At 41.6% G+C, this 17,122-nt stretch overlaps 1 protein-coding gene across 5 annotated transcripts in view; it reads left to right on the forward strand.

Annotated features, from left to right (window-relative positions):
- SIPA1L1 (signal induced proliferation associated 1 like 1) overlaps window positions 1-17,122 on the forward strand; it is a 233,883-nt gene that overhangs the window by 167,815 nt on the left and 48,946 nt on the right. For 4 of the 5 annotated variants that reach the window (XM_075844069.1, XM_075844064.1, XM_075844065.1 and 1 more), the window contains exons 10-12: window positions 3,219-3,497; window positions 3,905-4,057; window positions 12,816-12,940. In XM_075844069.1, coding sequence (XP_075700184.1) covers window positions 3,219-3,497; window positions 3,905-4,057; window positions 12,816-12,940 — 557 coding nt within the window. The remainder of the gene's footprint in view (window positions 1-3,218; window positions 3,498-3,904; window positions 4,058-12,815; window positions 12,941-17,122) is intronic. The other variant, XM_075844066.1, reaches the window with a different exon arrangement.

Raw genomic sequence — 17,122 nt, forward strand, 5'->3', positions numbered from 1 at the left:
ATTAATATAGAACCTAATACCACTTTTCAGTTTGTTCTTGTGAGTCGTTTACATTCATGGCAGTTTAATATTTAACTTGCTGCTTGGTTTGTGGGCTTTGCTAGTGGGCCGGCTGTAGGAATAATCTATCTAGGTTATTACATAACCTCTGAGGACATTTTTTTCAGAATTTTCAGAACTCTGAAATGACTCTCTGAGGTGTTGTGCTTGAGAAGGAAACATCAGCTCGGTGCATTATTAGAAGGTGTAGATGTTCCTTTGAGCGTAGAATCAGGCTCTTGAAACATTTTGATGAATTCCCCTTATTACCCAGCAGCATAATTGGGGGAGGGGCAGTTCTGCAGTGCAAAGGTTTTTATTTCTTTTTTTAAAGAGTAAGTTGTAAAAGATGTGGAAATAAAATATGAACTGATATTTAAAGAGGCTGTCACCAGATTTTGCAACCCCTATCTGCTATTGCAGCAGATCGGCGCTGCAATGTAGATTACAGTAACGTTTTTATTTTTAAAAAACGAGCATTTTTGGCCAAGTTATGACCATTTTCGTATTTATGCAAATGAGGCTTGCAAAAGTACAATTGGGCGTGTTGAAAAGTAAAAGTACAACTGGGCGTGTATTATGTGCGTACATCGGGGCGTGTTTACTACTTTTACTAGCTGGGCTTTCTGATGAGAAGTATCATCCACTTCTCTTCAGAACGCCCAGCTTCTGGCATTGCAGATCTGTGACGTCACTCACAGGTCCTGCATCGTGTCGGCACCAGAGGCTACAGTTGATTCTGCAGCAGCATCGGCGTTTGCAGGTAAGTAGCTACATCGACTTACCTGCAAACGTCGATGCTGCTGCAGAATCATCTGTAGCCTCTGGTGTCGATGTGTCCTCGCTCGTCTGACACGATGCAGGACCTGTGAGTGACGACACAGCGTGATCTCTGGAGAACACGGCTGTGTCTGCACTGCCAGAAGCTGTGCGTTGTGAAGAGAAGTGGATGATACTTCTATACACAACGCCCAGCTAGTAAAAGTAGTAAACACGCCCCGATGTACGCACATAATACACGCCCAGTTGTACTTTTACTTTTCAACACGCCCAGTTGTACTTTTGCAAGCCTCATTTGCATAAATACGAAAATGGTCATAACTTGGCCAAAAATGCTCGTTTTTAAAAAATAAAAACGTTATTGTAATCTACATTGCAGCGCCGATCTGCTGCAATAGCAGATAGGGGTTGCAAAATCTGGTGACAGAGCCTCTTTAAGTCTCCCCCCAGATATCATGTGTTAGGACAGTGCCAAAAAGTAACGGTGTCATCCCCACAAAGATGTTCTAATCCGATTATAATCCTAAAGGGGTGGTTGGAGATTATGACCTAAATTTTTTATTTATTTTTTTGTCTCTCAGAAACCGCACCAATTTTGTGTATGGTCTGTTAAATAGGGCAGAGCTGCAATACTAGACACAGCCCACGGACAAGAGGGGCTGGTGAGGCTATGATGCATTGGGGGAGACTTATTAATGCAGTGACTCCACAAAACGGACATAAATTATTTTTTTTTTTAAATTGACCATTAAACCCTGTCCATATGTCCTACTCGGCCATATAGACAAAATAGGCGGTGTCCTGTTCGCCTGCCTCCCCTTTATGTGCCAGAATAAGGAGCCACTCTAGCAGACCTGGCTCATCCATGCATTACATGGGCGGCTATTTATTTAAATGGCGGTCATGTAATGCTACAGTTCCCCTGCCTAGACTTGGCTTTCCCAAAAAGAGAACGGCTAATCGCTGGGGGGGTGAGAGAAGCCAGACCATTTGTTCGCTGCATCAGCTTCATTTTAACAAGGGACTGTCCTCATGAAGGTAAAGGGTAGTATATTTCAGTGAAATATATATATATAAAAAACTGGATATTTATTGGAGAGCGCTACTTGATATGAAGAAAAGGCAGATGAGTAATCATGAGTTGATTTATTATGCAACGCGTTTCAACGCAGGACATGCGTCTTCGTCAGGCAAAGAAATCGGTATAACAGAGCAGCACAGTGTACAGTTTAAATACACAAAGGAAGATGGGGAGGGGTTAAAAAAAACCGCCAAAAAACACATAGTAATCAAGAAAGTAAATAAGACCAGGTGTGTCTGACAGCATTAGGTACATATTCACAGTTAAAAAAGATTGGATGCGTTTAAAAAAGTACATACATAGGGGTATATATGGATCAACAGCAGAGATAGAAACATAAAAACAGTCCCAACAAAGTGGAACAGAGTATTGAAGGAACAGATGATGAGCGGATGTAGAAGACAAAACGGGGAGGGTAGTAGACCAGATGACCAGATGGTCTACTACCCTCCCCGTTTTGTCTTCTACATCCGCTCATCATCTGTTCCTTAAATACTCTGTTCCACTTTGTTGGGACTGTTTTTATGTTTCTATCTCTGCTGTTGATCCATATATACCCCTATGTATGTACTTTTTTAAACGCATCCAATGTTTTTTAACTGTGAATATGTACCTAATGCTGTCAGACACACCTGGTCTTATTTACTTGATTACTATGTGTTTTTTGGCGGTTTTTTTAACCCCTCCCCATCTTCCTTTGTGTATTTAAACTGTACACTGTGCTGCTCTGTTATACCGATTTCTTTGCCTGACGAAGACGCATGTCCTGCGTTGAAACGCGTTGCATAATAAATCAACTCATGATTACTCATCTTCCTTTTCTTCATATCAAGTAGCGCTCTCCAATAAATATCCAGTTTTTTATATATATATTTCACTGAAATATACTACCCTTACTCTCCTGCGGCTCAATCACATTGATGCCGGTACCTGGATACGGAAAGCTGCAACCTGGCTTCATCTAACAGACCTTTACATTAAGCTGTACCTGCCAGTACTAGCTTTTATGGTGAGCACTATCACCTATCTTTACTTGTCAGTACCCTATCCTTTAAGGTTTATCTTGCACCATGTGGCGCTGTGTATGTTTTTCTCTCTTCAGATACTCATGAAGGTAAAGACCGTGTGTAGCATTATCATTGTAACACCAGTCTACTCCTTGCATATTTCGGGTACTGCTCATTTGCCATGAGAGCTGACTAAGGGAGGAGCGCTCCCCTCCGGTCTGTGTTTTGTTGTAATAATTCCTGATTGCTTGTCTATTAACACATTTACTCCCATAGTTGGCTTCTAACTACTATAAACTCTTCTCCTTTAGAGGTTGCTCAGAAACCTACCGCATGCCAACTGTCGAGTATAAAATGAACGAGGGCATACCATATGAGCTGAAGTTTCCATTCAGAAACAACAACAAATGGCAGCGAAACGCAGCCAAAGGAGAGGCCGCCCAACTGAGACAAGTCCCTTCTCAGCTTCAGAGTCCGGTATCATCGAGAGTGTCTTCTGTTAAAGGAGATGGGAAGATGCAAACGCCGGAACGTTCCGCAAACATTCCACGGAGTATTTCCAGTGACGGTCGTCCACTGGAGAGCAAGAGGTAAGATAAATGTCTCGGGTATTAAAATTAATGAAGGGAGAATGCAACTACACACTCGGTCTTTGATGTTTAATCATAGTGGGTTTATATATTGGCATGTGGAAATTGCAGAAACCGTCTCTACTAAGAAATAGTTACATAAACCATTTTTGTTTTGTTTGTATTTTACTAATGTTCTAAGTGATACTTTTCTCTGGAATCTGATATAGAAACGTATTAACATAAGCAAAAGTTCCAGGACAGGCTTAACCCCTATTACTTACCAGGCTGCATCATATATGACAATTGTACTACTACTTTCATTTTGGATCAACTTCCATTTAACTCCCTTTACTAACTTCCACAATGCTAACAATTCGGCATCTCATACTCTGTCCAATAAATATATTTTATCTGGTTTGAATAAGGCTGTCTCCGGCATCAGAGGTATATGTATCTGTTTCATCTGCCGCTATTGGACGATCCCAGCAGTGCCGTATTTCTCCTAGCAATCTTTCTACCTCCAGTGATACCGGCTCAAGTGGAGGCTCCCACCACAGGCAGAAATCAATGCCCGAAGGGTATGTCATTCCTTCTTGTTTTAATTGTGAACGTCCAGCTCTTTTGGCTTTGGATTTTTAGTAAGTTTTGATATCATTGGTCTCGGTTCTTGCAGTCTGGAAAGCTGTGCGAATTATGTTTTCCACCGCTTTCTCATAAGTGTGGTTTTATTTATTGGTGGAGTTGTTTATTCTCTCCAGTCCTAAATTGTTTTTGTATTTCCTCATAAGTAGTTAAAGGGTTGTCCACTTTGGACAATTCGTTGTTGGAAGAGTTCCCCAAGGATAAGCTAACTGCCGGGACCTTCAATAATCATCTGCAGGGGTACATGGCAGCGAGTATTCTGCAGCACCACCAGAGGGGAAATGAAGCATTGCATCAAGGGCTGTACCTCAAATCGGTGGACAGGCTAGGTTTTCCAGACCGAGAGATGTTATTTGTTGCCACTCCACTCTGGCTAATTGATGGAGGCCCCGAATGAGTTACCACCCTCTAATAAATGTCGTTTTCTAAACAAGACCACCCCTTTAAGAGTCCGCTGGACTGAAGTTTGTTCTGTTACAGTACGTAGGACTACATAAATTAGTATTACCCCTGGAATTGTCTATAGGTGGTCTATTTAAGTAATCTTTATACAGTTTTACTTTGTAGTATTCATGGAAATTGCACACTTTTTATATTACACAGTTTTTTACAAATGCAACATTCACATGGACGTCTATGCCAACAGCTAATCTCTGTCCACAATCTTGACTATGCGGCCTCGGGCAACGTAGAGCATTCTTATAAGTGATCCCCCACATTCCCATGTGGTTTTTTTAAAGTGTAATTCTTTATCGATATTCTCGATATTCTAAACTAAAATTACAAGTTGATCCAATATGAAAAGACGTGTACCGTAGTACCAATCGCAAGTATGTCTGAGTTCCTGGAGATCGGTTAGGTATGCTAGATGCAAGTATATACACTGAATGAACACTTTATTAGATACACCTGCTCTATCACGACTGGAGCATTCCTGTATGAAAATTAGACACGTGACCTCGGAGTGCAACATAAAATCAATTGAGCAAGTTTTTTGGATTAATGCTGTGGAGAATGTTCTCTTGGCACACCCTGGGTCCTTTGATACCTGTGAATAGACAGTAGGCCTTACCTAAGCATTGTGGCTGACCAAGTTTATCCTTTCATGGCCGCTGTTTACTCTATAGCAGAAGGTCACTTTCAACAGTACAATGCACCCATGCCACAACGGTAATGGATTGGTTCCAGGAACATGCCAGAGAGTTTTTCTTGGCCTTCATAGTCCCCAGATCTTAATCCTATAGAGCATCTCTGGGACAAGGTAGAACGTGCTGTTCAGAGTATGTCCGTATCTCCATCTAATTTGCAGCAACAGCGAGAAGCTATCTTGTCCGCATGGGCCAATATTCATGTAAGAACAATTTCAACACCTAGTAGAATCTTCACCATGACGTACTGCTGCAGTTCTGAAGGCCAAAGGAAGACCCATGCGCTACAAGATGGGTGTCCCTAATAAAGTGGCCATTCCGTGTATATGCATGGTGTCATCCTCTGAAATTTAAAGAGGCTCTGTCACCAGATTATAAATGCCCTATCTCCTGCATAGTCCGATCGGCGCCGTAATGTAGATAACAGCAGTGATTTTTATTTTGAAAAACGATCATTTTTTAGCAAGTTATGAGCAATTTTAGATTTATGCTAATTTTGCTTCTTAAAGAGAACCTTTCACCTCCCCATACTTGTGAAGCTGAGTGCAGCATGTAATGGGGAGGGCTGCACAAACCCTGGGGCACTTTAAATTTTTCTCCCTCCCTCCGTTAATTAGATATCGGTGCCGTTATATTTGGCACCCGATATTTAAATAACCCCCTGAACAGTCAATGGGGCGTGTACTGGCAAGGGGGTGTGTTACTATGGCTGTGACACTGTCCAATCAGATATGGGCGTGTCTCTGCTGCGGACAGTGACATGCCCCCTTGCCAGTTCGGCAGACAAAGTACAAGACTGATCTCACAAGAGCTGAAGTGATGAGAGCGGGCATGCGTGCTCTCCTCTCCACAGCTCGTGACGCCCCCTTGCCTGTTCGGGTGAAAAGAATGCAATCGCGCACACTCTCATGCTGTGGCACTGTCCATATCTGATTGGACAGTGTCACAGCCAGAGCAACACACCCCCTTGACAGTACACGCTCTGTTGACTGTTCAGGGGGTTATTTAAATATTGGGCGCCAAATATAACGGCACCGATATCTAAATAACGGTGGGAGGTAGAAAATAAATGTAAAGTGCCCCAGAGTTTGTGCAGACCTCCCCATTACATGCTGCATTCAGCTGCACATATATGGGGGGGGGGGGTGAAAGGTTCTCTTTAATAGACAACTGGGCGTGTTTTTACTTTTTACCAACTGGGCGTTGTACAGAGAAGTGTATGACGCTGACTAATCAGCGACCAATCAGCGTCATACACTTCTCATTGTTCCAGCCCGGCTTCTTCCACTGCACAATCATACTTTAACAATGAGAAGTGCAGGACACTGATTAGTCACTGATTGGTCAGCGTCATACACTTCTCTGTACAACGCCCAGTTGGTAAAAAGTAAAAACACGCCCAGCTGTCTATTAAGAAACTAATTAGCATAAATCTAAAACTGCTCATAACTTGCTCAAAAATGATCTTTTTTTAAAATAAAAACCACCGCTGTTCTCTACATTATCAGATTATGTAGGAGATAGGGCACTTATATTGTGGTGACAGAGCCTCTTTAAATTGGGTCGAAGTAAATAATTGCATAATAAAAAGTTCTTAAACTTATAGGTGTTTTAATTCCACCATTTCATCATTTTTAATATCTTTTTTTTTAATGTCCGTGAATGTAAGCAGTCTTGTTTATATCCAGTGTCTGAAAATTGAGAGTTTGCTACACTCGCATCCTGTCTAGGCAATCTGTCAGCTAAACAGTCTGCACTAAATTTTACCTACATTGTAGCAAACTATCCGGGCAAAGATTTAGCTCAAAGAGGATTTCCTTGACTGGATGCAATTGTAGCAAATTCTCGACTTTGACAAGTATTAGGTCTCTCGGCTGCTTTCTTCCAAAAACCATGCCACATCTTCCACAGGTTGTGTGTGGTATTGCAGCTCAGCCCCATTCACTTCCATGTAGCTGAGGTATGGTGTTGTTTCAGAATAAAACAGCCAACCTTTTTTTTTTATATCCTGTACAACCCCTTAAAGTACGGTGTACCTCTTTTCCCTCACATTTTTTTTATTTTTTGTATGAAATATTGTGGTTATGGAAGTAATTATGTAGCTGAGAACCAAACGCTTTTCAGTAACCACTTTCACATGTATATTCAATAGTCAGTACTGCAACTACATTGCTACAATTAAATACTGACTGATTGGAGCTTGTGTGGATATATCGGAGACCGGTTTGAAGGAAAATTTGTTTCTACAGCATTGTTCGATTACACAATTATAATAATTCTTGATGTACAATAGTTATTCTTGTATAAAAAGACTTTAAAATGGCGTAAGGTCACAGTTAGCAAGAAGTAAATATCCTATGTGTGGGCAAAACCACAATCTTCGCGGCGCTCAATGGTCAAAACCTGCCTCAAACTTCCAGACAGAATTTTGAGACAGAATTTTCTGCCTGCAAAAAACTCTGTGTGAACAGGGGGTATGGGTAAGGGCCTAATTCAATAGATAATTCTACCTGGAAAAATCGGCTCCGGTTTATTTGAAGAGGTTATGTTTTTTGCCGCGATTTTTCATGCGATTTTTTTTTTTCTGCGTTTAACGCATTTTTTCTTCTACGCACAAAGGAGAAAAAACGAGAGCATTTTTTTCGAAAAACGCGGCAAATAAACGCCTAAGAAACTTGCTTATTTCTGTCCCATTGATTTCAATCGTGTTTTTGAGATGGAAAACGCCTCAAGATAGGGCATGTCGCTTCTTTTTCCCGCAAGCGGTTTTTGTTTTTTTTTTGCTTGCAGGAAAAAAACTCCTCCACCTCCCACTGAAATTAATGGGAGTCAATTTCGGACGTTTTTTTGCCGCGGCAAAAAAACTCAGTGTGAACAGGGCCTGAGGAATGCTTCATCTTCCCAGATGGTTAGGCCCTGTTCACGCGGCGTGTATTTAGTTCTGTAAGGTTTCAGTTTTTTTTGGGCGGAATCAGTAGCGCAGTCGACTGCGCTATTGGTTCCGCCAAAAAAAACAACTTACGGAACGGAAACCATTTGCAACAAAAGCATTACCATTGAAATCAATGGTGATGCAAACTAAAGCTATGGTTTCCGTATGCCTTTCCGTAGATGGGTTCCGCCGACGGAAGGTCCGACGGAACCCATCAATGGAAACCGAACGCTGATGTGAACACACCCTTCATCTTGTACTGTGTATACTTAGCCAGGGCCAGCAGTCATCTCCGTATCATCACAGGACAGATTTACAATATAATTTCAAAAGTGCACATATCCTTTTAGTCCTCATTCCATGCAATTCGGCTTGTAATATTCACGACAAAGAACTGTATTGCGCATTGCATTGTGGGCCATCTAGTTTCATTTGAGCTTCCATTTAAAGAGTATGTTCACACAACATTTTTTACGCAGATTTTGACACGTATTCCTGTCTGAATCAATGTAAACGCCTTAAACCTGCCCCCTATTGATTTCAATAAGAATCCGAGGAGTTGAAAAAAAACCCTCTCTCTTTGGGGTAGATTCTGCTCTTGAACATTCATAGAAATTGATTGGAGGCAAAAGAAAATGCATGTTTTTTTAAGCCACTTTTTTTTGTATTTTGTTTTTTATTAAAAAAATAAAATAAAAAAGCTATCAGATTTCACAGATGAATAATGTTTCCAATGAAAAACAAGCCTAAGGCCTTATTTACACGAGCGCTGCGCATCTCTGACATGAAAAACTGCAGTCACGCAATGTCACGCATCCCCCATAGTTGAGAGTCCATGGAGGGATGCGTGATGCGTGAAAAGAACGGACATGTCCTATTTTCGCACTGACCCTTCACACGGTCCGTTGAAACAACGGCTGTGTGAACGGCCACATTGAATTACATAGGTCCGTGGGACGGCCGCTGTTTCAACGGCCGTCTCACGGACGTTTAACACGTTCGTGTAAATAAGGCCTAAGGGTTGATTTACACATCGCGTATTTGTTTCAGATTTTTGAGCCAAAACCAGAAGTGGAGAAGTTCTTCCTTTTTATATTATACATTCCTTTTGAAACCACTTCTGGCTTTGGCTCAAAAATCTGCATCAAAATCTGCAAGAAATACGCGTGTGTAAATCCAGCCTAAAAAAAAAAATGCTTTTTTTTTTCTGCTTGACAAAAACTGCTGGGTGAATATAAAGGATTGTCTTCCCCTAGAAACACTGAAATTAGTCTGATATTTGGCATCTGATGGAGCATGCGGCTATATTTTGATACCATGGTATGCATGGGTGGATTAAAATATAAGGCCTTATTCACACAGCGTTTATTTGACGCATTTTTGCCGTGCTTTACATGCTCAAAAAGCGTCAAATGCATGCTTTAAGCATCCCATTGACATCAATGAAAAAATGCATTGCAGTGCATACGACGCATTTTTTTTTACGCACGCGTGTTTAAAAGACACGTCGTGTAAAAAAAAGAAGCATCGGGTCAATTATGGGAGTCCTGCTTACACGGCCCAAAAAACCCGTAAAAAACGCCTCTACTTTAACAAGTGCTTTGCAAAAACGCTAGCATTTTTGACGCGTTTACGCATCTGTTTTTTTTAGCGCTGTGTGAACAAGGCCTAAATGTGTGGTACAGATCCCGAATGCGTGATGCCGCAACATTTATAGTAAATAAGGAAACCAAGAAGCAAGTGTGGTTTCCTGTAATGATTTGCCCCATGCTGGAGGAGAACATGAGGGTATGTAGGTCTGGGCGATTATGACCTAAATAAAAAGCACGATTAATTGGATATGTAACCTCGATTACGATTAATGAATTATTATTTAGGCCACACCCATATTTTTCATGCTACGCCATTGAATTAATATTAATCCCCTGAGCCTGCTGTATGTAATATACCCCTGACACTGCCCCCACACAGTATACTGCGCCCCAATAGCTGCCCCCACACATTATAATGCCCCTATAACTGCCCTCCACACAGTATAATGCCCCCATAGATGCCCCCACACAGTATAATGCCCCTATAACTGCCCTCCACACAGTATAATGCCCCCTCACAGTCTAATGCCCCCGACCTACCATTGAATTCAACTGTATCTGCATCCTAAAGATGCAGATACAGTTTAAACCGGGGATTTTTTTTAAAAAAAAAGCCTAAAGGTGCAAGATGATGTCATTTAATATCCCGCTAAAGTTCCTTTTTCGTTTGTTTTTTTCGATTAATTGCCCAGCTCTAAGGGTATGCCAGCTAAACAAAGGGGTATAAAAATGTATATGGCAAATTTACTGCTGTAAGATTTCCTACTTGGAAATTGTATTTTTAATCTTTTTTATTAAAGATTTTATATATGAAATAAAATACAAACCAGTGCAAAGGTCAATAATCATACAAAAGGTATACAAAAACAAGCGAGTAGAGCGTACGATAACTGGGGCCCTAAAAGTGAATACAGTAATTTAGAAAACATATATAGTCTATTTTTGTCTAAACTATTGACTAAATTTTGTATGACAAAGGAGGCGCCGTTCATGTAAACAATGTTCAGTGACCTGAGAGAAGGAAAGACTCACGGACTGTAAATGTGTGAGGACAAAGCGGATCGCTGCAGTGTCCCCTCTTCCCTAATGACCAGAGTGTCAAAGCCAGGTGTGCAGAAGAAACGTGTTGTCCTTCTTGATAATGATTTATCACTTGCCAGCCACTCGCTGTTCTACACCGGTGTTGGCGTTGATTGCCTTCGAGGTTGATAATGCGCAGAGCAGACATTTGTGTATTCTTTCCAGAAGGCTCAGCATGTGAATCACTGAAATAGACAGAAAACATTCATGTACAAAGAATTCACATTCAACCAAACTCTCTGCACCAGAAGCTTCTTTTCATGTATTTCCAAATTTATCGCAACCCAAAATATTCAACTTTTTTTTTTTCTCCATTGTGCAATGTTTCTGTTCAATGTCTTACTCTACAGTTTTTGTAAAATCTTAGAACTTAAAGGCAGTGTCCTAGTGAATCGAATGTAGGTAGGGCTCTCTTCACATCACGTTTTTCATATACGTTTGGCGTATTTGCCAGGAAAGCTTCCAGCACATAAGCTGAACGTATTTTATGAGTCAAATAAAGCCCTATTAAATCTACTAATAAAACAATCCTTTATTCCTTTAATGGCGCCGAGCTACAGAGGGATGGAAGATAATATGGCGGACATATTTTATTAAAAAATTCACCTATATTACACTTATATAAAACCGGCTAAAGGGGTTCTATACGGTTTATAAATTAACCGAACAAATTCAATTTACTTTGTTTCAATGCAGTATTAAGCATCTGAGGGACCTTGTTGTATGGAGGTCGTGTGTTTGCATTTATAAACCGCTATGGAGCCTCATGCAAGGGACTGTAGAGTCGAATGGTTGGGAAACTTCAGAACCTAAATTATTCATGATACAGTATTTCAAGCTTCTAAATACATACAGTGTGAAATGTTAAAGGGCCATTCCCACCTTCTATAGTGATGACATATCTCTAGGATATGCCGTCATTTTATGATTTTTGGGGCTGTGACCTCTGGGTATGAAGAGGCTACAGCACTAATTTAGTGCCGCGTCCCCTTCTAAGTTGTCCCTGCACAGTGGTGCTCCCCGACACCTGACTGCAGGGAATTGAAGCCATCCCCATTTGATTGAATGAGGACACATTGCAGTTCCCAGTAGGTGTGCAGGAGCACCTTTTGTGCAGGAAAAAACAGTAAAGGGAATACGGTGCTAAATCAATGCTTTGGCCCTTACATTCTCGGGATCGATGTGGGCCCCACAGGTTGGACCTCCACCGATCATAAGGTTATATAATATCCTAGTGATATGTCATCACTTTATAAGATGGGACTAAGTCCCATTGCACACGACCGAGTGCCACTATCGGCACCTGATAGTTTTCATGGACCCATTCACTTCCGTGGGTGTATCAGGTTCGTGAAAACTGACCCGACTCTCCGATCAATGGGAGGATAGAACATGTCTTATCTTTTCATGGATCACGGATGAGACTGGGGCAGTAGCTACGTGCCTACTTTTGCAACCAATAAGCAAATAACAAGGCTTTGCAAATGGTCTTGATTAAAACTATCCTATCGTTTTGTGTCTACTGCTCCTATACTTATCTATGTGTCCCGATGGTTACAGACTACAAACAAACTATTACAAATAAAGACACACAGGCCTACAAGGGCGCTGTAGCCACAAAACAATAGCCTTGATTAAGAATTTTTCATATGCAAAGTTGTTTTTTTAAAATAAATTTTGGTTGTATTGGAGCAGTAACAAGTTGGTTGCCATGGTGTACATAGCCTTAAAACAAAATGACTAGAATAGCAAATCACCTGTACCTCGACTATCAAGAATACAGAAGATTGATTTGAACTTTTCAAAATTTATTTTGAGAGATTCACAGACCAAAGTCTTCAAACCTTTTACCTTGCAAAAGAAAATGCAGCAAGTGTGTTATTGGTAATGAATATGGCCAATGTGTAGATTTATAATGGTGAGCTTGTTTTTCTTCAAACAGGTTTGGAGTTGGTCGAAGATCACCAGCATCTATTGACAGACAGAATACGCAGGGTGACCTTGTAGCCAGTGGAAAGTCTACACCCAACTGGCAGAGGATTGATGACCATGTGAATGATCAAATAGGTATTTGTCTAGTACTAGACGTACATTAAGCAAATATTTCTTTCTTTGTGTCATACATTTTTTTTGTTTGTCTTGCAGCAGAGTGACTGTCTGAAACTTGATCTTATTAGTATTCCCCTTCTTGGAGATGAACATGTCTATAATGCATCAACCCTAGATTTTGATACCAATCTCCAATCTCTAGGTGCAATATTCAGGGAGCAGGATGAAAAGTTTTAGGGTGTGTTCACATCGGCGTTCGCTTTCCGTTGATGTGTTCCCTCTGAGTTTTCAGTCGGAGGAACCCATGAACGGAAAGGCAAATGTAAACCATAGCTTCCGTTTGCATTACCATTGATATCAATGGTAATTCTTCCATCACTAATGGTTTGCGTTTGTTTCCATTCCGTAACGGTTCTGTTTTAACGGAATCAATAGCGTAGTAGACTGCGCTATTGATTCTGTAGAAAGAAAACAGAAGCCTTACGGAACGGAGATTACGTTTGTCCTTCCGTTGATGGGTTTCCTCTGACGAAAAGCTCAGACGGAACCCATCAGTGGAAAGCGAACGCTGATGTCAAAAGGCCCTTACTTCCTTGTTCTGTGTGTGTGTAGGGGGGGGAGGAGGAGCTGTTACTGAGAGCAGGAAGAAAGATTGCAGCCTGTTACTGTCATCTCTCACCCCCTGTACAGCTTCCTGTGACCCGGGGAGGGAGGGTGATGCATGAAATCATCTTCATCTTATCACCACTCCTACTGAGAGAGGATATGTGCTCTCATATTGTCACATTTAGGTGGGAAGTATCCTTTTTTTTTCTACTAAATGTGTAAGATGGTCAGCAGTTGCACATCTTCTCATCCCCTGCACCTAAATTGTGACTCCAATGTTTACTAGCTTCTGGATCATGGAGACTTTTGGTGTCTTTGGTATTTGTCATTATGGGAAGATGTGCATGTAGACATAATTGGACAATGGTTAAATTGCAGTTCACCCAAAAAAATAAGATGAAGGTTTGCTTGAAGAACTCCTTAGCTGTGGTGGAATTTGTGATGATCACGACAGATGACCAGTGGAAAACACACCTAAGGATAGACACACACACGCACACGCACACACACACACACACACACACACGCATACACCTACCTTACTTTTGCGCACACACACACACACACACACACACACACCCACACACACACACACACACACACACACACCTACCTTACTTTTGCACACACACACACACACACGAAAAGAAAGACCATCAAAAACTGTGCTGTTTTACCAAAAACGCTGTCTGAAATCGCCCTAAAGCAAACACGCTTAATCTGCCCATATACAGCAGCATAAATTAAGGCAGACCCTGCCGAAACCATTGGTTTACAATCTAATGTGTATGGGGCAGTCCATCCCTTGATTCCTCCAGGAGGCTATCACTGCCAGAGTTGTGTGGTAGCGCCTTATTACCTTACTCTACTGAAATAAATGTGCGTGCTCGGCTGATCTCCGTGTGCGTATTTATAGCAGTAGCTATTGGCTGAACGAGCATGCAGCTGACCGCTATCTGACGTGGTATCCAGAAAAAACACACATGAAAAAAAGCCCATATGAGAATTACGCACAGAAAATACCCCATTGTCATATGAAAAATGCCCACACAGTAAATTACCTACACTGAAAAATGCCCACATGGAGCTCTGTGTGATTCAAACGTCCCGGCAGTGCAGTGTTATTGGAGCAGCATGTAATGTGAAGTGTGTACAAATCTCTGTGGTGTTTGCTACCTGAACAGTCAGAGCTTTCAGATGGGGGGGGGGATTTATTAACCTTTTTATGCTAACTTTTTGGCGTAGAAAAGTAGTCCTACAGTCACAATTTTGGAAAATTGGGGATGGCTTAACAATAGGTGACGGGGTCATGGCGGCCCTAACAAATTCATTAGAATTTGCGCAACTGGTGTAAATTATAGTGGAAATATGTAATGACCGGGGGGTAGGGAAACGGACAAGTGAGCCCTAATCTACCCGCCACTCTGTCCCTGCCTACTTGCAACGACCCGCCCTAGGCGACGGGGTACAACTGGGCGGCGGTCCCTGCACTCAGTAAGTGCACGACAAACATACAAGGGAAAACAAGCAAGGGAAAGGGGCAGTTGCCCACGGCAACACCGTGAGCAACCAGAGTGGTGAACGAGCCGAGTCAAGCCAGGAGTGTGCGAGGTACCAAACGAAGAGCAGAAGAGTAGTCAGTAAGCCAGGGTCTGTATGGAGCAGGAACAAAATAGAAGGAGCTGTAGCTGGGCCAGGAAACCACACGAAAAAGAATAACAAGCAAGGAGGAACAGGAAATGCAGGTATAAATAGACAGAGGGCGGGAGCTAGCTGAGTCTGGCCAGGCTGCGATAGGCTCTCCCACTCCTAAGCCTGCCAGCCTGAGTGGTGGAAGCTGGAGTCAGTCTCAGGGATGTAGATTCAGGTGCTGACTGATTAATTAAGGGAGTTAACCCCGAAGCTGTGCCTGGCAGATCCTTTACAAAATATATGCCAGGTCCTGGCTGCCATAGATCTCAGTCTGTGGGGCGTAGCAAGGTAGAGGGCCGTGCCTTACCCCCCTTTTCTTATTCCCCCCCCCCCCCCCCCCGATGTGACTCTCTCCCGCCCCCCTTATTCTCATTGAACAAATAAATAAATAAATACGTGTTTACTCGCCTCTCCACTCTGGATCCCTTGAGCCTCATTCAACAAACATGTTGGGACTCATACGTGGTATTCACGCCGGATGTTGGCCATGAGTGGGGACCTGAAGGCCATCTGCAGCCTGGCAATGCATAACCCGCAGTGCTTATCAGCAATGTAATAGTGCCCTTAAAGCTCTCTTCCTGCACAGGCCACTTTTGTATAGTAATTATTATACTTATATGCTGATGTCCTGTGCCTGATCCAACTGAAAGATTGTTAGGGCTCTGTCATAGGTTTCAAATGTATGTGTGTATATGTATAAATATGTGTGTATATGTATAAATATGTGTATATGTATATATATACATGTATGTACTGTATGAATGTGTGTGTGTGTGTGTGTGTGTGTGTGTGTATATATGTATGTATGTATATATATATATATATATATATATATATATATATACACACAATTTGAAATTTCCGCTCCGTTAGGTCGCGCTGTGAGGCGGCGCCTTCCCCTTTGTCCTAGTCCTGATAACTATTCATTCTCATACATGGAAGATGAAAGGATAGCTACATGGTTATCTGGTATTAGAAGTATCTATGGTGCTTTAAATGTGGGCATTTTTCCATGTTGGCATTTTTCATTTGCACATATGACCGTGGTTTAGTTTTTCTGTGTGCAATACTTATAGAACCATCTAATGTGTATATACGGCCATCATTAGAAAATTGTCTAGTTGCTAAAATGAGACCATCTTCTTTTTTAAAATACTTGTGTACATGTAAATACTGCATGAGTTCAGTCCATGGTAACATGTTTTTCTATCAGATTTACATTTCTATTGCATTACACAATTAAGCCGTCAGTGCAAGTAAAATATTAGCAGTATTAATGCAGCAGCGGTGTAGAACTGCATTGCGTACATAGATTGCTCCTTTGTTGTTCTACAGTCTTTGTAGCTTGTGCTTTATGAAACCCACCTCATCAGGAGCTCACAGGAGTTAGTTTTGCACAGAAGTGTTACTTTCTGCTCTCCTTAAACAAAAAGAAAACAATATATGTATATTGGGGCCACCTGAGATCGTGTTGTTGTATATTCCAAAATCTACTTTGGAGGGTTAAGCGGTCTCAGACCTAATAAATAACAAAGAAGATGGAAACCACGTGAGAAATGCCCAGGTTTTACCATTATGGGACGGACACGTGTAGTGGCCACCGAGTGGCCAGACACTGAGCTGCCATGCAGTTCTAATGCTATTGGTCAAGGTCTTTTAATGATTGTTAATGTCTGCGCTTTTTTTGCAGGTTTAAACTGCTGTTGACCTTTATAACGCGCAGATGTTAACACCGATTTGGTATTCGTCAACATCACGGCCGCTACGTGTGTCCCCAACACTACAAGAACTGTGGCTTTGTCATTGTCCTGTTAAAGTAGTACAATGTATCAACTGTTTAGGAAAGAAAAAACAGATAAAATGACAGTATTTGGATACAGCATAGCCTTGGCAAAATGATCG

Source organism: Rhinoderma darwinii, chromosome 12, assembly GCF_050947455.1.
Source record: "Rhinoderma darwinii isolate aRhiDar2 chromosome 12, aRhiDar2.hap1, whole genome shotgun sequence".
NCBI lineage: Eukaryota > Metazoa > Chordata > Amphibia > Anura > Rhinodermatidae > Rhinoderma > Rhinoderma darwinii.